The sequence below is a fragment of the Elgaria multicarinata genome, chromosome 1 (genome assembly GCF_023053635.1).
Source record: "Elgaria multicarinata webbii isolate HBS135686 ecotype San Diego chromosome 1, rElgMul1.1.pri, whole genome shotgun sequence".
Taxonomy (NCBI): domain Eukaryota; kingdom Metazoa; phylum Chordata; class Lepidosauria; order Squamata; family Anguidae; genus Elgaria; species Elgaria multicarinata.
In genome coordinates, this window is record NC_086171.1 from 42687620 (window position 1) to 42713232 (window position 25613).

Below are 25613 nucleotides of genomic sequence, written 5' to 3' on the forward strand. Positions count from 1 at the left end.
CAAACCACCACACTGCAGCACGCCCCTAATTTAGACGAGTTTTGCGCCCTCGTCTCCAGTAATGTAATGCAATCCGATTCCAAGTGAGGGCACGGAAGCAAGGGCACCATGCTTCAACGGCTGCTACTGAGCATGCCCAGGTGCCACGGAGCATGCTCGGTAGCGTTTGATGTTAAAAAACTTGACGGGTAGCAGAGAAGAGGGTGCCTGCTAGGCCGGCTTGATTCTCGCCGAGTGGGTGCCGGGGTTTCTGCACGCCATGGGGAAGAGGGATAACCGAGTGGTGAGTAAGCCAGGCCGCTCTCGTGGAGGCCTGCTTGGGGCTGCAAGCCTTTGGAGAAAGGGCCGTAGCTGCTCCTGCTGAACTGGGTGGGGATGGTGGACCTGGGAGTGAAGGACGGGACCCGGTGTGTGTTGTGTTGTGTTGGTTAAGCGATCATGTTTTCATTTTGGGGTGGGTATGTGAGGATAAGCTGCGTCTGTCAGACACACTGCAGGCCTTTCCTCCCTCTCCACTGGTGAAAAAAGAATGAGCTCTTAAAATAATCCTAATTCTGATGGGCTCAAGACCCGTTTGGGGGGAGGGGTTTGGCTTGACGTGCCCCTGAAGGATGTCGCTTCAAAATATCTTTCCCTGATTCGAGGGCAAGGAGCAGGTAGTAAGTAGCCTGGGCCACAGAGTTCAAATGAAGCTGGGGGATTGTCAGGTTTAATTGCTATGTGACATGAATGAAATTTACCCAGCGGTTCTTATAGGGAGGTTTTGTGACTTTGTATGAGGATTATTATTATTATTGTTATTATTATTCCTTCCCCTGCATTAGACCTTTGGATGATGTAAAGAAAATTGGCTTCCAATTTTGCATAGCACTTGAATACTTAATTCCATTGTTTGTCTCTGGTGTTTTTTCACCTCTTGGGTTTTTGGTATTCTAGGCGTGCTAAATCACCACATCAAAAATGTGGGTGATGTGACTGGATTTAAAGGATGTGCTGTTCTTTCTTTCTTTCTTTCTCTTTACAGAGATAATAAAATATCTTTTGGAGTAAAACACATGGGGAGGGAGAGGATGATAAAGGCACCTGAGAATTTTGCTGTGGCCGTCATGAACAAGTGTAGAATTTGTGCTGATCCTTATTTGCTGTGCCTGAGAGTCTGGCCCTGCTGATTTTGTTAAACCTTGAGAAGACACTCAAACCCTGAGTGCAAAGCTTGAAGGACTGATGATATCTGTAACTGTCCTAAGCAAAAATTACATCCCATGTAGTTGCTGTTGAGGCATTTGCTGCTATTAGCACAGGCTGAAAAAGTGCATGCTCACGCTTTGTACATTCTCATAGAAATGTTCAAAAGTGTCTCAGGAGGAAAGTTGTTAGTGATTTTTGCAGAATGATCTTCCTTTGCTAGGTAAATGCAGATACTTGTAAACCAGCTCAGGTTTCTTTCCGAGATCTGATGTTGAAAGTTAGCTGATCACGCAGATACCTGGGGTTCTGTATAATAGGTGGCAAGGAAGATTCACCCTTATGGAGTTCTGCTAAAGCTCTAAATGTGACTTTTAGCATAGACAGAACAAGGTCGTCTAAATTCTTATTTTGTATTACTCAAGCACTGTCAAGATACAGAACTACATTTGTTTGATTAGGGCTTGTCCACATTATATCTTCCACCAGAGTGGACTTGAGGCTGTAATACTTTAAACCAAGAAAAGGGTAGGTAAGAAACCCCCATTCCAAAGAAGTGTTTTTCCCCCATTAGTGGCTGTTTGGGGCTGATCTTGTGGGTCTTATAGGCTAAGCATGCTCATTTAGCAATATACATAAGAGAATGAGAACTGTATTAAGCAGTGAGTGTATTAGAGTAATGTGGGTAAAGCAATAGTTCGAATAGAACTAAGGGTGTTTTCATATATTACATGGCAATTTGGGTTTGCCACATCCAGTAGGGATCCCGCCATCCTGACAAATGTACCTCAATGGTATATGTATTTAGAAATATACACTGGCATATCAGGGCCTCACTAAATATTACATGCAAACGTATGTAATAAAAACCTCTTTAGGAGGTGACAATTTAGAGTGGGAGGCAAGGGACTCCAAATCTTTTCCCTGCTCACTTGCCATTTCTTCACTCAAAATGGTCCCCCATAACTTTTCAACCATGGAAAACACATGTTTGGAACTGCAGGGGAAGGTGGGAAGCAGCTGCAAGGGTGTGTGTGATTTAGATAGAAGAAGCAAGTTGATCACCCTCTCCCCCCTTCTCTACTCTAAATCCTTAATCCCAATGGGATTTTTAATGCACAGTTAAGACCTATTTTTAAGAGTATAACTAAAGAAAAAAATGGTGTGAAGCAAACTTCAAAAGATCCAGCAAAAAATTATGCAGCAGACTTAAAACAGAAGACTGTATTTTCATAGTGCACAGCTGGCCTGTCATTTGATCCCCATCCCTGATGTAGGAATGGCTAATAGTGTAACTGGGGTCGAAAAGGACAAAAGGGATTATTGAAATGGAATGTCAACTGTAGTCAAGCAGAACTCTTACAACATCTGTTCCATAGCTTCCAGTGTTTTCTCCCATATGGACCTGCCCAGGCCTTAAAATGAGAGTTGAAGGCTTTGTGCCATCTTCCTGGATTATTAGGCAAGCAACATGAGGAACAGGATCTTTTTAGTGCTGGTGCCACGCTCTGGAAGAGCCTCCTTGTTGTGGAGATCAGTCAGACCGTCTCTGGCCTTTTTTTCGCTCTAAGCTAAACATGTTTTTCTTTTGACTGATGCTTAATGTTTGTTTCACTGCTACCAGTCTTGTATACTATATGTTGAATTGCTGCTTTTTAGTTTATTTAATGTATATTTTTTTTACTTTTGGTGCAGATTTTTGTTTTGTACTTCTTTACGTTGTGGAGACAGCCACAGGCAGAAGAGCGGGTTGTAAATAAATAACTGTAGTGATAATCCTATATATGTTATACATGGTGTTCCTCAATGATTTCCTTGGCACAGATTCAAGAAAATTGGGGAGAGCATATACTGTCCTAATGTCCCTGGGTCTAAACTCTGTTCACCTATCCAAAATGTTTCAATGAAATAGACTTAACCATCTCCTAGAAAGTCCCCTCCCCCAAAGTATTGAATTATGGTGCAAGAGAGAGTGGAGGAAAGAGGAGGGAAGGAGTATGTGGGTATAGCACTGGGGAAAGTAAGAACCTTTCCATTATCTGGGAGTAATAAATAACCTGTGACACAGAACTGTTGGCAAGATAAGTGAAAGACAGTTTACTTATAAAACACTTCTGTGAGCCACATGTTGAATGTTACTGAGTTAGATAGTGCTTTCAAAATTCACCTAAGCTGTAAATATTATCCCTCATTTCTACTGTCTTTGTTATGTGCCAGTGTTTCTTGAGCAGAATGATTTCCAGGGTCTGAGTGTATACAGCTTCTGCTGTGCCAGAAAATTAGACTATAGAAAACAGCCAACATGTTTAACATAGCCACAGAAATGTCTGTCATTACTATGTGGGATGTTGTGTGTCTTCCATTTAAAAACCAACACTCCTTATAATGCTCAGAGAGGAGGCAGGAAATATCAGTGAGCAACTGATATGAAAGGGCCCCCAAGTGGAATGAGTCATTTATATCTCACTTTACTTTGTTACCTTTAAGGCTTATATGAATCCCATAGCAATGGCTAGATCACGAGGTCCTGCTCCATCTTCAGGACCTACCATACAAGACTACTTGAACAGACCAAGACCAACATGGTATGTATGGAAATTATGACTTTCTTCCTTTTATAAGAGCCCTTGTTTTATGAAAGAGATTGTGTAGGGTTCGTGTTAACTGGTTCTACTGTTAGTTTTTCCCTACCCTGTGCCTGCTTACCCTTCCCTGTACCTGTTGGCATTCTCTTCCCCTCCTTATTGTTTTACTATGATTTTATTAGATTGTAAGCCTATGCGGCAGAGTCTTGCTATTTACTGTTTTACTCTGTACAGCACCATGTACATTGATGGTGCTATATAAATAAATAATAATAATAATAATAATGGTTTATCTGAATAAGCCAGGATCATTAAGTTAGCTTGTTCAGACAAACCATAGTTAAAATTAACCACAGTCTGTACCAATTCAGACATAATGACAAATCATAGTTGAAAATAGAAGCAAATGCTTCTGATCTCATTTTGGCCAAGTCAGAAGAGGAGGGTCAGCTCAAGAGCATGTATCAACAAATTATGGTTTAGCGTTACGTGTGAATGCAGTGAATTCCACTGAAAATATTACGATGTTTTTTACTAAGTAGATTTGAGTTTGTAGGCAATTGCCGTGTTCCAGCACAGAAGGTCACATATATGTACACAAGGTTTAGCATTACAAGAATGAGTTGCACTCCCCTACCCCATTTCTTTTGGCGGTAGGGAGAAGATTGAAAGTTACATTTTTTAAAATTTTGAATACACCACATCTGAACTCAAGAAACAGTGGCTTAACCAACCGAGATTGAATCTATGATTTGATCCTGGTTTGCTAGAAAAACCACTGTAACAACTAAACTTGGGAACCGTGTTTGTTCTAAAGGAGGCTCCAGTTTATTCAAACCAAAAGTAGATGCTTTCAATCTCCTCCTTTCGTGCAGGAAAGAGTAGGAGAAGGAAGCTCAAGCAGGAGCTGGAGGCTTGCTACAAACTCATTCTCATAGCAAAAACATGGTTTAACTTTACATCTGAACTAGGCTTGAAGGGTAAATGGACAGTTTTCAAGTAATTTTATTTTGTAAAATAATATCAGCCAGATCTACATCAAGCAGGATATAACGATATGAAAGCAGTTTGAAAACAGTATAAGGAATGTATCATGGGCCCCAACAGTTGTCAGTACATTTCAATACCATTATAAAGCAGTAGCGTAGATCCTGTCTTAGTATATTCATCTGTGAATATTTTTAGCAGCCATTTCTCAAAACTATATTTAATAGCATTAAGATTGGAATCTGAATCATATGTATTTGCAATCAAGTAATGGGACATATTCTATGTAAATATTGTTAGGGTTGGGGGGAAATTGAGAAATTTCCATTGAGAAACGTATTGTCTGAACTGAGCCACTGAGTCAACATTTTCAGCATGGTCTCAATCAGCACCCCAAGATCCCTTTCCTGGTTAATCAGTTCAGACCCCATCAGTATATATAAGAAGTTAGGAAGTTTTGCCCCAAAGTGCATCACTTTACACTTGCTTATATTGAACTGCATTTGCCATTTTGATGCCAAATTCACCCAGTTTGCAGAGGTCCTGTTCGAACTTTTTGCTATCCCCCCTCTTTTTTAATACTGTAAATAATTCAGTGTCGTCAGCAAATTTGGCCACCAGATAAATCCAAGTAACATATGATAAAATTAAAAAGCACCAATCCCTGTACAGATCTTTGGGGACCTCACTTCTTACATCCCTCTGTTGGAATAACAATCTCTTTCTGTTCTCTGCTTTCCATTCTTTTACCGTAAGAGGAGCCCTGCTCTAATCCCATGACTGCTAGGACTGATCGAGAGGGATTTTGTCAACCGCTTTTTGAAAATCCAAGTACACAAACCCTCCAGAGAGGCTTTTGATATGACTGAAGAATTGTGAGGACGCACACTGTGCGTGAGCTACTTCCAGTTTCCAGCAACAGCTTACAAATGCAGCATTCATAGATTGTTGCTGGAAAGTTGAAGTGGTTCGCACACAGCAGGCATCCCTGCAATTAATGAGTTAATTAACCCACAGTTTGCTGCCAAACAAGGTCTGTATGGCAGATTTGTTGAATTTGCAGGTGTACACTTGGTAAATTTTTATACATAAGCTTGTTTTTCACTAAAGGGAAGAAGTCAAAGAACAACTAGAAAAGAAGAAGAAGGGTTCCAAGGCCTTAGCAGAATTTGAGGAAAGGATGAATGAGGTTTGTTTTTTGGTTCACTTTATATGTAGATGGATTGCTTAGATTTTCCACTCTGCCAACGGTAGCATAATGAAATTAACTTTAGGAATATCCTGTCCCAGCCATCTGTCATCTTTCTGCATGTGTTTAAAAACCATAGCACCGTGATGTTGCTTATCTAGTTCCTTGCCAGTCTACTATTATTACTCAATATTATTTTATTGCTCTGTATTATTTTTTTTGCTCTGTACAGCACCATGTACATTGATGGTGCTATATAAATAATAATAATAATAATAATAATAATAATAATAATAATAATAATTATCTTAAAAGTGGTATCTTCTGGTTTGCAAGGCCTCCATTTTGCAAGCTGCTTCCAGCTGTAAGTAGTTTTGCCCAGCAAGAGCAGAAGTGTGAAGCTCAGATTCTGAAATTCCTTTAAAATTCACTCAAGTGCAATCGAGGAAAAAGTGTACAGTGCACTGTAATAATGTACAGTGCACTACTGCTGGCTTATGGTTTCCATCATGAGGTGATCACTATCTGCAAGCATAACAGTTCATGTCCAAGACTTTAAAAACAGAAGAAAAAGGGAGGTACCAAGGAAGATAACAGAAATGGTATCGTAAGCACAGATCCCAGGGGCCAACCAGATTAGCCCAATAATGTGCAGACAACCTTTTTTTAACACTTGATTAGCAAAAGGAACTTCCCATTCAGGTACAAAAGTGCAGCAAGTGATATGAACCAATACCCGACCACATGAAGACTTAACTTTCAGTGTTTGTTACTGTGCATGGTACACTTTTTCTTGATTGCAGTTCCAGATAGTGCTGGATAAATTAACTGACATGAAAAACAGAGTTTTGGAAAATCATTATTTGACGTTACCAGATTTTGAGATTCTGGATTTTTAAAATTTCCATGGCTTATTTTCTCCTTGCTGTCATTCATCCCTTTTTAATTTTATTTATTTCTCAGAGTTTCTTTAGTGGGATACTGAAGAATTGAAGAGCTCTCTAGAGAGACACCTATAGCTCAGTACTAGATTGCATGCTTGGAACCTAGAAAGTGCTAGGTTCAATCCCCACATTTCCACTTAAAATGATCTCAGGAAAGGGGGATGGAAAGATCCCTGTTTAAACCCTGGCGAACTGCTGCCAGGTGGAGTAGACAGTACTTGGGTTCATATAGACTGTAATGTTGCCCATGTCCATCATGGCCTTGAGAAGATACTTTAGCATATTTGTTAAGAGGGGAAAGCGGCACATCTGCTCTGTGTGAGACATCTAATATTCTAATACACCGAGCAAAAATGTTTTATATGTAATACTTCAGCACAAGTAACTGGAGATGTGTTTGGGTAAAGCATGCTAATTTATTGCCTGATTCTATCTGGAGTGTATGTGCTTCCTGCCACTACTAGCAATGAAGGTTAACAATACAGTCCTATGTTTGTCTATTCAGAAGAAACCCCCATTGAATTCAGTGAGTCTTACTCCCAGGTAAGCGAGTATAGGATTGCAACCAAATTGTAGCAACTGAAGAAATAGCTATTATTCACAAAAAATAAAATCCTAAAATGGAACATTACAAAATATAATATAAAACCGTTAAAAGTTTTGTCACAGAATAAAACCAGACAAAAACCAAAAAGGAAAAGGCCTAAAAAGACGAGAACACACATTTCCAAATACGAGAACACACATATTTTTTAAACCGCCCAGAGAGCTTCGATTATGGGGCGGTATAGAAACGTAATGAATAAGTAAACAAAAAAATAAAAACAAAACTGAGCAACTAAAAGGTCTGGGGAAATAAATAGTCTTCAACTGATGCCAGAAAAGACCACAATATAGGTGCCAGGTGAACCTTTCTAGGGTGGTCATTCCACACCAAAAAGGCTCTCTCCTTAGTGGCCACCTGCTTCACTTTGTTTGGTGTGGGTGCCCAGAGGAGGGCCACGGAAGAAAATCTTAGAGTTTGGGCGACCTCTGAAGAGAATACTTATTAATGTTGCAAATAGAGGTGAACAAAGGCTACTTGAGAATTACTCATGATTACTTTCAATGTCTTTCAGAACTGGAAAAAAGAATTGGAAAAACATAGGGAGAAATTGTTAAGTGGAAGCGAGAGTACTTCAAGAAAGAAAGAGGTAAGCATTTTAGTGTATTCGTGCAGAGACAATGGAATCTGGATTTTCCTGTTGTGATTGTCTTTGCTACGAGTGCAGTTCTACAGCTATTGCCAAAGAACACATCCTAAAACGGTACGTTCCTAACTTCATTGGTGGCACACACATGAACATACTAATTCAAGATCAATTGGTTCCCTTTTTAGAAAAAGAAAAAAGAGAAGAAGAAATCCAGTAGGGTGAGCAAAGATTTCATTTTTTAAAAAACCTACACTTAAATATATATTTTAACTTAAGACTGTTACTGTCAGGCGTGTTCCACTTAGTGTGGGGGAAGGAATTTCAGGCTATCAATCAGAAACAAATTCTGAAGCTGAAGAAACAGGACTAGAAACAGCCTACACAGGAACTGGGGGAGGTGATTCTCCCAGGCTCTTCACCTGCCAGGGAAGAATCTTCACCCAGCCTTATCTGTAAAAACGCTAACAGCATCTGTGGGAACTCAGCAATTCTCAGAGGGGGAAGGGACTTCAGAGTTGGCCAATCCCAGAGTCTGCTGCAGGTTCAAACAGGTGGAGCTAAAAGAAGGCGAGAGGCAATCAGCTTGGCTATCTTCTCACCAAAGGCTTCTGAAGTTAAGGGACTCAGGGAAAAGACCTTCCCTTTTGTTGAAAGGACAGTTCTCCGTTAGTTAGCTAAATTTTAGCCTAGAGGTGTTTAAGCTCTCTTAAGGTATGAAGAGATGTTTATTTGCTGAGTAAAGCTTTGTGGATTACTTGGCAGACCTCTTTATTGTCTTGCACTGCAGCAGGAGGGCTTGGAAACTTGACAGTTACAGTACTTGTCTATGGAGAAAAATTGGATGATTTAGAAAATAGTTTTTCTTGTTTCTAATACTTAATGTTTTTCAAATCCAATTTAGTTAATAGCTCCTAAGAATTCAAGACAGTAATTGTGAATCTAGGGGAATTGCTCCTCCTTCTTGGGCTGCGTCCTGTTCTTTTTTGTATTTCTCTAACAAATTCTGCATCTCACAAATTTACGTTTTGTTGTCTTTGGTCAAGTTGTCTCCATCTTCCTCTTCCTCATCAAGCTCTGATTCTTCCAGCAGTTCTTCTGATATTGAAGATGAGGTAAGCATGCAGTTACTGGAACTGGAATTTTCTATAAACTTGTGCCAGCTTTCTTTTTCAGCTTGACATTTTGATGTAGAGTTTATATTTGAATATTGAATGAATACAAACTCCCAACCTATGTCATTTTCAATGGAATGAAAGCAATCTTTCAAGCAACAGTTTTCCATACATCCTAGTGCTAAATGAACTGGCTTAGAGCCAAAATTTCTGTAAGTGGAATTCTCCTTATGGGAATCTCCTGCTGGCAGAAGATGGGGAGAGCGACTATCTCCCATTTCACTTTTCCCATGCAGCCCTTGAAAATCTGCACCATCGTGTTAAGGGACCCCCCAGAACAGCATGGGAGATGGTGCAGGGTTGCTGCGACCGGAATCGCCTCATCTTCCTCTCCCCATTCTTCTTCCTTCCCCCTTCTAGCACAGAACCTCAAGCCTAGGGGGCAAATTCAGCCCTCCAGCAGTTCCCAGAAGGCCACATCCCTTCCCCAGGCTCCACCCTCTTATCCCCAAATACCAATTGTTTCCTGGTTTCCTCAGTTGTTGTGCAGTTTTTTCCCAGTCTAAAAACTTGAAAAGCCTTTTCTAAGGCTTAGTTACTGGCAGTCAGAGCTTTAACCTAAGTTTTGCTGGTATTATTTGTATTTATATAGGATTGCAGCCTAAGTATACTTTTAAATGCTATATACTTTTTATTTTTACTTTTCAGTTTAAGAATGCTTTCTTGAAGTTATTTGATGTTTATTTACATGGCCTCTTCAAACTTTGAGTTGAATAATTGAGGAGAAAACTATAAAATACGGTATTATTGGACAAATGCAGTGTTATTGGGCAAAGAGATTGTAAACAAAAGCATTGGATGCATCTTGGTTTTGAATGAAGGAAATAGATTGAGGGATTTGTATAAGATTCAGCCATTCTTGTAGCTAGTCTGTAGGAATACAGGTTTATGTCGTTACATTTCAAACTTGATACTAGATAACAATTTATTGTGAACAAGATCAAACCATTTTCTTAAAATATTTGTGGCCAGGATAAGAAACAAGGGAAAAAGAGAAAAAAGAAAAGGTATCGCTCCTCACGGAAATCGTCGGAAAGCACTAGTTCAGATTCTGAATCGGACAGCAAGGTAAAGTGCAATATTAGAATTTTTGAAAAATACCTTAAAATGTCTTAATTTCCCTGACTTCCTTCATGGACTGAAACCCTCAGGGTCAATTAAGAGTGTGCTGGTGGCAGCAAGTGTGTGTGTGTGTAAGAGAGAGAGAGGCTCAGTTCAGACAACACGTTTCTCAACCGCGGTTTTAGAATTCCACGATGGAGTTTTTACACTACTGTTGAGAAATGTGTTGTCTGGTGGGAAAACTCCACCCCACAGTGGAATTTTTTTTGGAAAACACTCCAGGCTGAATATCCACGCTGTGCAGAGGAGAGTTCCTGCACAACCGTTGCATTGTGTGTTATGTGGAGGGCTCCATAGAATTTCCCTTTTTCCCACTGGCTACAGAGTTCCCTGACAAGAGTGGCAAAAGGAGCGAGAGCCGCTCTAGGAGCCACTTGGATTGTTTTTTGCAGCAATGGCTGATGGGATACCATCAGGAGGACCAGGGGAGGAGAGAGGCTGAAGTAACTGTTAATGAAACATCATGATGGATTTTGCTCAACTCCACGGTAGCCCACAGTCACACAACAGTGGAGTTAGAACATATTGTGTGGGAAATACCTCATGAAAACTCAAACATTGAGTGAAGTTTTCACACTGCATTGGCTAATGTGTTGACTGAACTGAGCCAGAGAGAGAGAGAATAAGATTTGGCTCCCCTTCCTTCTGTGCTTTGTTCTAGACCAACCTACTCGCTTTTCTCCCAAGCTGCCCTAGATGCTGGCCAGCTATGTACAGCCCTACCCTCTACATTGCAACAACTATACAGCATCTTTTTATATTTTATTGCAAGCTTTGTTTTGAACATCCTACTTCCAAAGTACCAATAATTGTTAGCTTTACAATAAATATATCCATTATTATAGAAAATGTTTAAACTTCAAATAGCTCTTGTGCTGTCAGTGATTAAAATCAGTGCTATCTTTTAAGCCATAACTACTACTACTTTTTTTAATTTAGGACAGCTTAAAAAATAAAAGATCAAAGGAAGACTATGAAAGAGAAAAGGTAAAATACTCTTATATACTGTAAAAAAAAAGTCTACCTCAAGGCTGTACATTCAAGTAGATGTCTTTAGGCAGTTCTCAACTGAAACTTGAATGTTTAGATTTTCCAAAAGTATCCTTTTCACAGTTGAATTTCCAAAAACTTGGACAAATTTTTCTGATGACAATGTGTGATCTTAGGAGCTCAGCTGTTTGTAAAATCTCTGAAATTACCGCTATTGCATATCAAAATTGCTAGTTATATTGCACATCTAATTGTACATTAGACCTCCAGATCCATACATCAATCTGGCTCTAAATAGCAACTTTGTAAATTATTATAGAATAGACCTATAGTAAAATATTTGGGTAGTTACTAAAAATCATGAGCACCATTCACTCCATTTTAGCTTTTGCACCTGATGACTCCCTCCTGCCAATAAGCCTCCTCATAAGGTTCTTCTCAGCTGTAAACTCCATGTAAGGTTTCCTGAGCTCCTTTCTCATTCGGTCCTTGTTTCAGCTTCCTTTGACTCCCACCACCATCCCTTCTGTCTGGTGTCTTTCTCCACCATTTCTACTCTCCTTATGTTCCTGTACCTCAGCTCATCACATACATTGTTCCTTTTTACTCGGTTTCCCTCTCTGACCTGGCAGAGCTTTACCAGCCCCTGAGCTTTCTGTGAGATTTTCCTCAGGAGAATCTACTTTTCATTACCATCATCGAAGCTGCAGATATTGCCTAGATTCTAACTGCAAACACATTCAGCCTAAAAAGTTAGAGCATTTATAAACATTCCATGACATCACAGTAGCTGAGCTAAAGGCTTGCGAACAGACATGCAAGAGGTGAAGGGAAGTGTTGTTGTTATTTATATCCCACTTTATCAAACACAAGCAATTTAAAATGAATAAAAGATAATGTATCAATACAAAACTCACAGCAAAAGTACAAAACTCACAGCAAACATAGAAATATAATTCCCACAAGCAGCACTGCATAACTGGAGATCACTGTTAAATAATAACACCACAGCTGTCAGGATGGGCCTAAGGCTGCAATCCTTCAAAGAAGATTGAGGGGAGACATGAGAGCACTCTTCAAATACTTAAAAGGTTGTCACACAGAGGAGGGCCAGGATCTCTTCTCGATCCTCCCAGAGTGCAGGACACGGAATAACGGGCTCAAGTTAAAGGAAGCCACATTCCGGCTGGACATCAGGAAAAACTTCCTGACTGTTAGACCAGTGCGATGGTGGAATCAGCTACCTAGGGAGGTTGTGGGCTCTCCCACACTAGAGGCCTTCAAGAGGCAGCTGGACAACCATCTGTCAGGGATGCTTTAGGGTGGATTCCTGCATTGAGCAGGGGGCGGGACTCGACGGCCTTGTAGGCCCCTTCCAACTCTGCTATTCTATGATTCTATGATTCTGTGATCCTATACACACCTTTCTGGGACTAAGCCCTGCAAGAACATAGCAGGACTTATTTTTGAATAAACATGCAAAAGAAGAAAATTAAGACAAATGAGCTAAAAGCTCTCTGAAAAAGTTGAGTCTAGGCTAAGCAGTTAAAAGTAGATAATATTGGGGCTTGACAGACCTCTCTGCAAAGAGAATCCTACATGAAAATGTCCTGCTCCTAACAAATGGATCTCTCTCTCTCTCTCTCTCTCTCTCTCTCTCTCTCTCTCTCTCTCTCTCACACACACACACACACACACACACACACACACAGCAAATAACGTTTGGTGTTGCTGTTAATTGAAAGCAAGCAATAATATATCCATAATTATACTGGCTAATATTTAATCCATCTTAAAATCTAGCCATCTGAAGTGAAATGAGCCTCTATGTATATATGTAGAATGCTTATTATATCTTCGTACTTAACCTAGACAAGCAACTGTATACACGTAGTTTCTAGGAAGCAAGAATCAGGTTGAATTCCCCCGAGGGTGCCCCCCCCCCCGACTGTGGAATGATCTCCCTGATGAGGCTTGCCTGGCTCTAACACTGTTATCTTACAGGCGCCAGGTCAAGACTTTTCTCTTCTCCCAGGCATTTAACAGCATTTAACCACACTAAGTTTGTTTTCTAACGGACCTCAGAACTGTTGTTTTTAAATGGATACTGTTGTTTTTATGTTTCTGATGGTTTTAAAATTTTGTATACTTTTTTAATGTTTACTGTTTTTAACTTTTGTAAACCGCCCAGAGAGCTTCAGCTATGGAGCGGTATATAAATGTAATAAATAAATAAATATAAATAAAACCTCTAAAGACTCTCTTAAAAACATCATCTATTTCAGGGGTAATATTTTTATTTATTTATTATTTATTAATTACATTTCTATACCGCCCAATAGCCGGAGCTCTCTGGGCAGGTCACAAAAATTAAAAACATTCAAAGTATAAAACAACAATATAAAACCATAATATAAAATACAATATAAGTAATATTAGTTCATTTTCATGTTGTATAGAGTTGTGCTAGGTTTTGTATGGTACCTCCCAGGCCATACATTTTCTCAGTAGACAACTCCATCAGCTCTGTATTGTCCCGGGCTCTCTTTCTTACATTCCCCATTCCTCATTTATCCACTCCATTGATTCTCTCACCCACAAAATGTTGGCAATGATGATGAAACTAAGGCTAGGCAGCACATAAATATGTTTTGCCTTCTCTTTCAGGCTTTAGCTATGAGTTTTAGCATATAGTCCCATCACTCATGGATAAATCAAAATAATAAATGTTCAGATGCAAACTTTGACGATGGGATTATCTCAGGTGACCATAATATAGGGCTCTGATTTGCCAGTATATAAAATGTTTTATCTTATGCAGGATACCAAAAGCCTTGGTAGAAAAAGGAAAAAAACAGATCGTGGGGATGGCTTGTCATTGTCGGACTCCTCATCAGAATCTGAGCAAACAGATGAGGTTGGTATGCCTGTAAAGCCCAGAAATAATATAAAAATGTTTAGTAAGTGCAGGCCCCATTCACATGCACCTGTGGAGGTATGGAAACAATTTCCCCATGATTTGCGGTGCTCCAGGTGAGTGTAATGAATAATTTACATCAGTAGGGCAGCATTTTTCCCAGCTAGACTGTACTTGTGTGGTTGTTGCATAGCAGCTGCCCTCCCACTGAAAACGATTAGGAACTGTGAAGGAATGTACAGGATAGCTGCCATTATAATTGTAAAATTGGAGATTATTGCATTATTATTATTATTATTTTTATTTATTTATTTATTTATTTATTTATATAGCACCATCAATGTACATGGTGCTGTACAGAGTAAAACAGTAAATAGCAAGACCCTGCCGCATAGGCTTACATTCTAATAAAATCATAATAAAACAATAAGGAGGGGAAGAGAATGCAAACAGGCACAGGGTAGGGTAAACAGGCACTGGGTAGGGTAAAACTAACAGTATAAAGTCAGAACAAAATCAAGTTTTAAAAGCTTTAGGAAAAAGAAAAGTTTTTAGCTGAGCTTTAAAAGCTGCGGTTGAACTTGTAGTTCTCAAATGTTCTGGAAGAGCGTTCCAGGCATAAGGGGCAGCAGAAGAAAATGGACGAAGCCGAGCAAGGGAAGTAGAGACCCTTGGGCAGGCGAGAAACATGGTATCAGAGGAGCGAAGAGCATGAGCGGGGCAATAGTGTGAGAAGAGAGAGGAGAGATAGGAAGGAGCTAGACAGTGAAAAGCTTTGTAGGTCAACAGGAGAAGTTTATATTGGATTCTGAAGTGAATTGGAAGCCAATGAAGAGATTTCAGCAGTGGAGTAACATGGTCAGAGCGGCGAGCCTAGAAGATTATCTTAGCAGCAGAGTGGTGAACAGAAACCAATGGACTGATGTGAGAAGAAGGAAGGCCAGTGAGAAGAAGGTTGCAGTAGTCCAACCGAGAAATAACCAATGCATGAACAAGAGTCTTGGCAGAAGAGACAGACAAAAATGATCGAATGCTGGCAATAGTATACAGGAAAAAACGACAGGATTTAGCTACTGCCTCAATATGAGGAATAAAGGAGAGCGAGGAATCAAATATAAAGCCAAGACTACGAGCTTCCTTGACTGGAGTAAGTGTAACATCATTGACAGTAAGAGAGAATGAGAGATGAGGAGAAGGTTTAGGAGGAAAAACAAGCAATTCAGTCTTTGCCATATTAAGTTTCAAACGACGATTTCAGAGAGGGTGACATTTCTCCACATAGGTGCTATGCAGTATTGGTATTGTAGTGTTGTCTGTATCTGTAATTCAGCTTTCTTGAAAATATTTGTTCTGCCCCCCTTCCTCTTAGGTACAAGCAAAAAAGAAGAAAATCAGTGAAGAAAAAGATAAAAATGTAAGCATTTATTCTGCTTATCCAAGAACCTTTAGAAAGCATTTCTTTTAAATTTTAGATCGGCATAATACGTGCTGTCACAAACTTCTGGGAGTTTCTTTGACTTTTGTAGATCAGCATAAATAAGAGCAGAATTGGCTTGCTGAATTTCTGTATGTAATGGGTTGGCTTCAGATTTAGTCATTCCTAGAGCAGACCCATGAAATCAATGGGATGAAGTTAGTTATGATCCACTTTTATCCCATTGATTTCAATGGATATACTCTGAGACTAAATCTGGATCCATCCTAATAGTCATTACTGATGACTGTACTTGTTAATCCTTGCATAGTAATACGGATGAAAAGAATTTAGACCGAATCAGACCATTTATTACAGTGCTGCCAACCATGCATGGCAAGAGGGTTTGAACAAGCTCTCCTGCTTTTTGGAAAGAGATTTTTCTCAGACTTATTATTTGATATTGCTAGGGATTGAAATTAGGGCCTCACACATGCAGAATTACTGGTGAACTATGTTCTGTGTAAGAACACAAACACACACCCATTCCCCAATTTTGTTTGGCATGTGTTACTTGGATGGTCTTAATAAAATGTTGAAACGGCTTTGGTTAACTGTTCCTTTGAAAATACATATACTTAATCAGAACATGAATGCGATTAAATTGGTTTCATTGTCCTCAGTTGTTTCTGATATCTACATTTTTACAGGAGAAAATAAAAAAGCGAAAGAAGCACAAGAAACATGGAAAGAAGAAGAAAAGGAAGACAGCTAGCTCAAGTTCTCACTCGGAATAACATCCATCAAGACTCTTTTTTTTCTTATCAAAAGTGCAATGAGACTAGAGAGAACTGCAACTGTGAAAATTATGATGACCTACCAACTGCATGAGCTCTCCTGTGTGTTAACAATATTTTAGACTTTCAGCTTGCCCTGTGCCATTGGGCTGGAAATAGCCATTGTTGTTGCCTGATGCTTAATATATATATATATATATATATATATGTAGTACCCCTCTCCCCCCCCCCCGCCCCCAGTAGCTGGTGTTAAATGTTTTGAAATAAGTCATGCACATGGTTTAAATGACACAATAGCAATGTGAAATTGGGTTGAAACAAAAAGGGCTTGCCCATTCTAGAGTTTTTACATGTTCTCTGATACAGTTATGTAGCTCCTGTACCCAGGAGTCCCCCTGCATTGTAACAAAAGGAACCTATTCACACACGTAAAGAACTGTGCATGTGGATCAGCTCCATCTGCTATAATGAATGGAGCAGCACTGTGGTCAGGGGCACTCTGCATATGCATCAGAGCTCATGTACCCATAAGCAAAAGCTGAATTAGGGCATTTATTTTGATAAACTGATGATGAAGTTTGCAGAATTCCTCTTCAAAGGTGAACGTAACATAGCACTACCTGTGACATTTCATTACTACTGATGCCATTTTAAAACTGAAACATCCCAGTGACACCTGCAAACGTTATTTTTGTAGATACCTGTAATATAATTTTACTTTTTTGGGGGGTGAGACATGGGTGCCCACGCTCTCACAGATCAGAAAGAGTATTTTGATCTTTGCCAAAAGCAGTAGTGTTTGCTGATACTGTCACTGTGCTTCCAAGGGCACATTCTCCTGCCTTTTCCTATCTGAATATGAAGTAGAATCCACTGGAAACTTTCCTTGAAGGCCCCACTAAAGTACATGGAAGTTGCAGGAGGGCAGTTGTGCTGATAGTTAAGGCAAAGGTAGACATGACAGGCTGCCACATTTGTTTGGTAGCTGCCCCATTCACATATAATGCTGGGGATTGGGGAGGAGTAATTTTTATAACAAAATGTATGCAAGGCTGTGGGGAGGTGAATGTGGTAGCCTTCCCCACTACACTTCTTTGCTTCCCCCTATCCTGGTTCACTTCTGAAATTGGAGTTGGATTGGGAGAAAAGTGCCTGTAGCAAAGCTTGGGGGAGGGTTGAGAAGGGGAGGGCTCAGCTACATTCATCATCTTTACTGTAAAAATTAGACCCCATCCTAGCTCCTGCTTCATATGTGAGTAGGGCAGGCAATAAATGTGGCTACCCATTCTCATCTTGTTTGGCTGTCAGTTTAGTCTGGACCTGTCACATATGCTGCTGGGGTGAGGAAAAACATTAACCTACTGCAGCATAGCTTGCATCTAAAAGTGAGGATCTTACCCCTGTTGGATAAAAATAATAATGAATACTGTGCTAGTAATATGCATTACCATTATCTGAGGTGGTATTGAGTTTAACTAAAGTTTTCTGACAAACATTTTTTTAAAAACTTGTGTTGTCATTAAGGTATTTAGAATTAATGTTCTGCATGATTTTTGAACCATTTTAAAATTAACCAATAGAGGGATACAGTTGTAATCAGTGGGTTTTTTAAATTATGTTCCACATGATGCATTACTTATAAGTAATAGTTCATATTGCATTCATGCTTATGTTTAAATGCACACTTGCTGAAGATATTTAGCATGTAAAAAGCTGAGGGGATGATATCAAACAGCTTCATATTGAAGCTGGTTTTACTCTACGCAAGTTCAGTGGCAGACCTGTTATGCAACTATGTCCTGGTATACAAAATTACTGCCAGACACTTAGTAAAGATATGTTTTAAAAGTTTCGTTTCTGGATTTTGTGTGTGAGTGAGTACTTTTATATGTATACATGTAAATACTCTTACATGGTTTTTTTTTAGCTTCTTCAACAGTAAAGTGTACTACCATATACCTGTTGCGAGACCATGAATAGGCTTTGTCTCTTCACAATGGACCCTCCACATTTGCTTCTTTATGTGAAGCAGTCCTGAGGTTGGGTTATGCTTGCTTGCTTCAACTTCCTGTTAAGCAAGTAAATAGGGGAGAAGGGGTGGGTGGGAACAAACACCTTACTGGAAAAATAGAAACTTCTTACTATTATTCTCAGAAGCCTTGGCTCATTGCCCTGTTCAAACCATAGTGGCAGAACCTATTCACACAGTGAGATAAGAGTGGGTCTCAAGGTTGGATACTGCCTCTTTCCATCTTTATGTACAGCTAAGAAAGAAAAAAAGCTTCCTGTGGTATGTCTAGTAGTTGGGATGTACTACTTTGGGGGCACACACAAAAACAGACAGCCATTCAAAAGCTTCCAAAATTACAGTAAGGCAATGTCTTTATTATGAGCAACTAAGGAAAGAATTGGGGATGTTCAGAATGAAAGAGGGGAGAGGTGAAAGCTGAAAGAAGAAAAGTTTCAGTCAGCAGTACCTGGAGGACAGAGAGAAAGGATTCAGCATCTGAACTCAGCGAGAGAAGAGGGCTTGACATCTGTGGGCCTCAATAGCAATTGCCAAGGAATTGCTTCAATGGTGGTGGTTTAGCCCAGTTTCTGACATAATCTTCCACTCCCCCCACCAATAAATCTAACCCAAAAGAAGGCAGAAATAGGTAAGCAAGTACCAGTGAACCAATTCTGTTAGTGTACAATTAAATACAATGGGTTAGGTCCAGATTATGTTAGAGATTCCATTGAAATCAGTGGAACAGGTTAATCATGATTTAAGTTCCATTGATTTCAGTGGGAACTAAATGCAGCTAAGTCTGGATCCAACCCTATGTTACCAATTCAAACGGTTGCTAAGAATTGATCAACACGTTCAAACCAAATGCTTAAATTATCCCAAGCAATAAGCCTAACAACTTTTTTTGTTCCCTGAACAACTCCCCTTTCCCTAGTCATGTCAAAGATGGAGACTTGTTTTCTGTTGTTCCAGAAGGCAGGTCTATTACTAATATGCGGATTTCAACTAAACTTTGAGAAACTTCCTACTGGTGGCAGAGAGAGCTGTTCAACGGTAGAACAGGCTGCCTTAAAAACTGATGGGTTCTCCTTTGCTGGAGGTATTTAAGCAGAGTCTGGACAGTTAAACATATTTTTCCTGACGCCTCTGATAGACATCCGTTTTGAGGCGATGGGGTATTCCAAAAATCACTGGAAAGCAGGGCAAGAATTAGGATCAATAAATATGTCACAAAATAGTGATCTTCACTTTCAAGGAAGCGTGTATATGGTTGCAGCCGTATTTTAATCGCCAGTTTATGATTTTTAGTTACATGTATATGTAAAAAGTGCTTTCCTTCAACTAACTCCAAAAAGCGAGAGGGCGAGCTCCTTGTGGAGAGCGGTGCCAAAGACATCCAATATTTCTCTTCCCACCCCGGATGATCTTGGCCTGCCTGCCTCTCTCTTTCAGCGTTCTTGGTCCCCATGGTCACCGCACCACTCCGCAGCCTCCCTTTCCCTATGGGTTTCCTTCCCTTTTGGGTTTGCTATACTGAGCGCTGTAAAACGCGACGCCGTAATCCAAAGTGGAGCGAGTGTGAAGCGAGTCAAGACCGACTAGGCTGCTTGACTGTGGGAAGAAATCCAGGATTTGCGACTGGGCCGCGGGAGTGGTCGCCTCTGCGCCGCGCTTCCGTTCCCCATGGCGGCCGGAGGCCTTTGTTGCCACGGCAACCGCGTGGTTTGAGGCGCCGGGGACCCGCCAAGGCCGCAGAGCTCAGGATGAACAGGAAGAAGCTGCAGAAGCTCTCCGACTCTCTGTGCAAAAGCGCTAAGCACTGTGAGTAAAGAGGCAGGCTTCCCTATCCCACACCTCCTCTTCTTAATTAAATCCAGCCAGATGTTTCTTTTCATTTCATTTTTAAACGTATATTTTGCCCTTCCATTCATGCCCTTGAGTATGTCGGACCAGAACAAGGGAGACCCGACTTATTTCTATTTGTCGTTGAAGCTCCCTGAGTGACTCTCCACCTAACTTACCTTACAGGGTTGTTCAGAGGATAAGGGTGCAAACTTATGCATGTTTAGCAGACCTCAGGTTCCTTGTATTTAGACAGAATTGTATGACTCTTTCCCGTCTAAATATGCATAGGATTGCGTATTTAGGATTGCCAGACCACCTCTAAGGAGGGGCAGGCTGAAAATGTAATAATATTGCAATAAACGTATGTGTTAATAAGCACATATGACACAGGTCCATATCAAACCCAAGAAATGTAACTCTGTAAAAACGCTGTTAAAGTTGTTACTGGAAGCTTCTTATGAAATGTATTATTTATTATGAAGATTTAGCTGCTGCTCTTCTGAAAGCTCCCAGGGTGGTGAACATCACTGAAATAATAATAATAAAAAAGATTACAAACAGTACAACAGCAGAATCAGCATAAAAACCAACTAAAACAATCTTCCTGAAAGTATCAGACTTAGTCCCAGGCAAGTCTCCCTAAGGAAAGCATTCTAGTGTGATAAATATGACAATTCAGCTTTTCTTCTGAACTAGTACTATTTTATTCTAATTATTGTTATTTACTTATTTTATAGTCAACAAATTTGAAGTGGAATGTCTCATAAAACTTTTCAACAACTTGGGAGTGGAGCCAAGTGACCGACATGCTGTCGTTGGTTTAGACCGAAACTCATTTCGAAATATCCTACATGTCACATTTGGAATGACAGATGACATGATTATGGACAGAGGTGAGATTAAATAAATTCCCAATAAAATCCACCAGATTGCACTATTGGCCTAAAACGGTGGAGACACCATTTATTTATTTATTTGTTTTATTTACAATATTTATATACCACTCCCCATTCAAAATTTTGGAGCGATGGACAAAATAAAATAGAATAAAAACACATTAAAAGTACATATTAAAAGAAAAAGTGCAAAATAAACTGCGGCTGGTCATTAAGGGAAGTCTTCCTGGAATGCCGTCGGAAGGAATACAAAGTTGGTGCCTGCCTGGCCTCCAGAGGTAGGGAATTCCATAGGTGGGGGGGCACATTTATACAACTCATTATGAGCAACAGTCATTGCTGTCGAGAGATATGTGTGGCTGTTGCTGTAATGAAACAATCAAGAGAAGTAGCATTAAAAATATGAAACATGGTGCAGCTGTCATCAGAAGCTCTGGTTATAAAATTACATAACCATGTTTTAAAACTCAGACTTGGTGACAAATAATTGCTTCAGAATTGTAACTAGTGTCCAAAATAACTATTTTATCAAGGGTTTGAGCAAGATCAGTGGGATTTGTTTTTACTTTGAACAGTAGATTTCCCTCCATCCCTCACATGGCATATCAGAAACTGCTTTTGAAATCCCCTCATGGTTTGCCATGTGTCAGTTCCCTCTTAGTGTGTGAAACTAGTTGTGCTGTTTTTTTTTATCCTGGACTATGTATATACAATGGTTTTGAGCTTTCTAAAGGAATTATTGTATAGCTGCTAGTAAAAACTAAATAAAAAGTTCTTACCATTTTTCTTTCTGAAAGTATTTCTGAGAGCAAGAATGTCCTAAACATGTTTGTGATCAGAGTATTATTCTACTGTAGAAGTCAGCAAAGGAACAATTCAGTGAGTACAATTAAAAATGTCCATACTTTAATGGAGCGGAGAAATGGTTATATTTCCCTATTTATTTTTGCTTAGAGCTTAGGTGGAATATATGGGGATATAAATCCATTCTGTCTCTCTTTAAGCTTATATTAGGTTAGGTTGGGGTGTGATGAACAAAAGACTGAGAGATAAAATCTTAATTGAACCATGTATATCTAAGCCTCACACATAGACTCAGAGGCTGCAATCATGTACACACTTACCTGAGAGTAAGTCCCACTGAACTTAATGAAGTTTAATTCTGAATTGCGATATATAAGATTGCACTGCAGCTGAGTGTTTTGGTTAAATATTTTGAAATACACTTTTACAATAACCTCTCTTCTCATTTCAGTGTTTCGTGCTTTTGACAAAGACAATGACAGCTGTGTCAGTGTAACAGAATGGGTGGAAGGGTTATCAATATTTCTTCGGGGGACACTCGAAGAAAAGATGAAATGTAAGGTTTCTATAGTAGCAGCAAGGTTTCATGATAGTCTTAAAATAAGTGAATTTAAATGACAAGCATATTGATAAAGTACTCTGCTTTTAATAATTGAAATATTGTATCACTCATTTTAATTTATTTTTATCTCACAACTTCTTTCAGAGAGCTGAGGGTAGTATATATGTCTTATCATTCTTCACTTTTATCCTCATGACAATCCTATGGATGGGTGAAGCTGAAAGTGACTGGCTATGTTTACTTTAGTTTATATTTATAACCCACCTTTCTATTGTAAAATAACCAAGGTGACTTACAATAAAAGAGAATACAGTATAAACAATAATAAAAATGAATCCTGTGCAATAGGAGTGGGGAATGTATGGCTCTCCAGATGTTTTTGCTCTGTAGCTCCCATTATCCCTCAGCATTACAATCCAACAACATCTGGAGGGCCACATATTCCTCCCATCCTGCTTTAAAACAATGACAGCATCAAGACTGAAATCATTAATAAGCTTTGTGGCTGAGTGATGATTTGAATCAAGGTTGTCCCAGTAGAAGTTCAAGTTCAACATTACACAGACCACTATTTTAACTGATGCCATTTATAATTTAGCTCCTTTTGCACCTATTCTTTTACAAGTATTTGTTGTTGTCTCTTTATTCATAAACTGTATTGCTTTTGCCACTGACTACAGATATATGTCAATTTTGGGAATGATCAGACAGTCTAGTATTGAGAAGTCATAATTTTTTAATGGAAGATGGATGATCCTACAACAAATGTAAAAGAAATGTAACTATGAATTAACAGGAAGCAAAGTTGTTATTGTGGAAGCAAGTGTTCAGCTTTGGGGGGAAAGGAATGCAGTTAGGTTGATTAAAGCAAATATATATTTAATCATGAATATGTGGCAATTTAAGTAAGGTGGGAAAGCACCACAAAATCCCTAAAACATGTTTCAGCAGAGAAGATCTTGGCAGCCTTTCTTTTAAATATAATTTAGTAACTGCTAAGTCCTCTTCTTATTACCTGAAATATGCTTTGTTTGAAATGCATGTTTTACATTAACTCAGTTATCTTTTCCAAAGACTGCTTTGAGGTTTATGACCTAAACAGTGATGGATATATTTCACGGGAGGAAATGTTTCATATGCTGAAGAACAGTCTGCTAAAACAGCCATCAGAAGAAGATCCTGATGAAGGAATTAAAGATTTAGTCGAAATAACACTGAAAAAAATGGTAAGTATCATAACTTAGACATCGCTTCTCAGATATATAGGGTTAGATCTAATCATATTTAGAGTCCCATTGACATTAATGGAACTTCATAATTAAAGTCCCATCAGTTTCAATGGACCTACTCCAACTATGACTAAGTCTGGCTCAAAACCAATGTATATATTGCATTCACATCTAATATGAATGACCAATAGCAGTGTTTTTGTATGATAAGATATAGCCAAAATTTTAAGAGATGAAAAAGAAGCACAAATGGACTCAATCACTCCAAGAATAACTAAAAAATATATATCCAGGAGTCCATCTCTGTTCATTACACTCATTAGTAGCAGCAAATTAAAGCAGTTGGTACAGCAGCAGAAAAATATTTTAAAAGTATCAACAAAGGAGTTTGTGCAACAGGATCTTAACATTTTTGTTGTTATACTAGCTGCTAGTAACTAGCATGCTGACAGTGCAATACTATGCATGTCTACTCAGAAGTCACCTCTATTCAATAAGGCTTGCCCCCACATTATGAATGGTATTTCAGCCTAAATGCAGTAATTGTATTGGCTAACAATACCTACGCTTTTTTGTAGGACTATGACCATGATGGCAAACTCTCTTACATTGATTTTGAAAAGGCTGTAAGAGAGGAAAATCTCCTTCTAGAAGCATTTGGACCATGTTTACCTGATATGAAGGTATTTATGTAATTTAGACTGGAACACATACCTGCTATAAGTAATAAATAGCAGATCTAATAAAATATCCTGAATCTACTGAATATAATCACAGGGGGTTAGGTCCACAATCTGCATTCCACAAGAGGAATAACTGCTTGGAAGTTCCTTCCCCTCGATTTGGGTGGGGGGAACCCAAACCTCAGCTCACCCCATTCACCAGGGTCTTCTGACACTGTGTAGCCTTTTCAGTGGGCTGGAGGAGCTGCCGTGGGAATGAGGGTGCAGGGAAGTCTACTTCCCTCAGAACAGTTGATCCAGCTTAAATCTGGCTCTAGCCCATGGTTTATCGTTCACGGCTTTTCCAATTAGTAGACTAGTAAGCTCACTATAAGACATTTATAAGGCTTCATTCAAAATATTGCATCGACATATTGCAATTTTGTCCATACAATACATTCAAACTGGACAAGCTACAAATCACAAAACTGAGGTAACTCAAGTGGAGATCTTATGAAAGGACATTGAAGGAGGAAAGGTTAGTTTAGCTTAATAAAAAGTCAAAGAATATGTTTACATTACAAGAATATCTGAAGCTAATCAGTCATCAGACCATCTATACCAGATGTGTGGGAAACTTTTTCAGTTGAAAGAGTTGAATTCCAGTCTGGCAAAGGTCTTGGGGACTGCATTCCAAAGTAGGGTGGGCAGGGCCACAATGTGATTCCAAATATAAAATGACAGGATTGAGATTTTACCTTTAAATTAATAGTGTTCATTGGGTGGGTGGGCTTCTGTGCTGTTCATGTTATGCAAGGCTAAATTTTAATAACTATACATTATTATATACTTTTGTTCTTTTAAAAAAATCTTTCTAATGTTTTACTTTACAGTGCAGGATGGCATTTGAGGCACAAGCATTCCAAGATACTCCTGATTTGTAGCTCTGCAAGTGAAATATACTGTGTGAACTACTATGAAAAGACACCATTATTTTTTATTTTATTTTTTAAGTAAAGGAGGCACGGTAGACACTTTCTTTTTCCTACAAGCATTCTAAAGTAGAAAGATTAATGGAAAATGTTTTGATATACTTACTTTCTTACGTA

General features: G+C 39.2%; 2 protein-coding genes across 3 annotated transcripts; both read left to right on the forward strand.

Annotated features, from left to right (window-relative positions):
- The first annotated feature begins 181 nt into the window (after positions 1-181).
- Positions 182-18343, forward strand: FAM133B (family with sequence similarity 133 member B). Of its 2 annotated transcripts, XM_063126729.1 has the most exons (11): positions 182-283; positions 3673-3770; positions 5868-5946; positions 8009-8083; positions 8269-8301; positions 9127-9195; positions 10228-10323; positions 11317-11364; positions 14189-14284; positions 15654-15698; positions 16409-18343. In XM_063126729.1, exons 1-11 carry the CDS (start codon positions 260-262, stop codon positions 16493-16495), a joined length of 750 nt encoding a protein of 249 aa, XP_062982799.1. In that variant the 5' UTR covers positions 182-259; the 3' UTR covers positions 16496-18343. The 2 variants fall into 2 exon arrangements, with proteins under 2 accessions (XP_062982799.1, XP_062982808.1); XM_063126738.1 differs by lacking the exon at positions 11317-11364.
- Positions 18344-20200: 1857 nt separating this feature from the next.
- Positions 20201-25513, forward strand: CLXN (calaxin). The gene is made up of 6 exons (XM_063126763.1): positions 20201-20327; positions 21089-21244; positions 22503-22607; positions 23688-23839; positions 24421-24525; positions 25398-25513. Exons 1-6 carry the CDS (start codon positions 20270-20272, stop codon positions 25446-25448), a joined length of 627 nt encoding a protein of 208 aa, XP_062982833.1. The 5' UTR covers positions 20201-20269; the 3' UTR covers positions 25449-25513.
- The last annotated feature ends 100 nt before the right edge of the window (positions 25514-25613 follow it).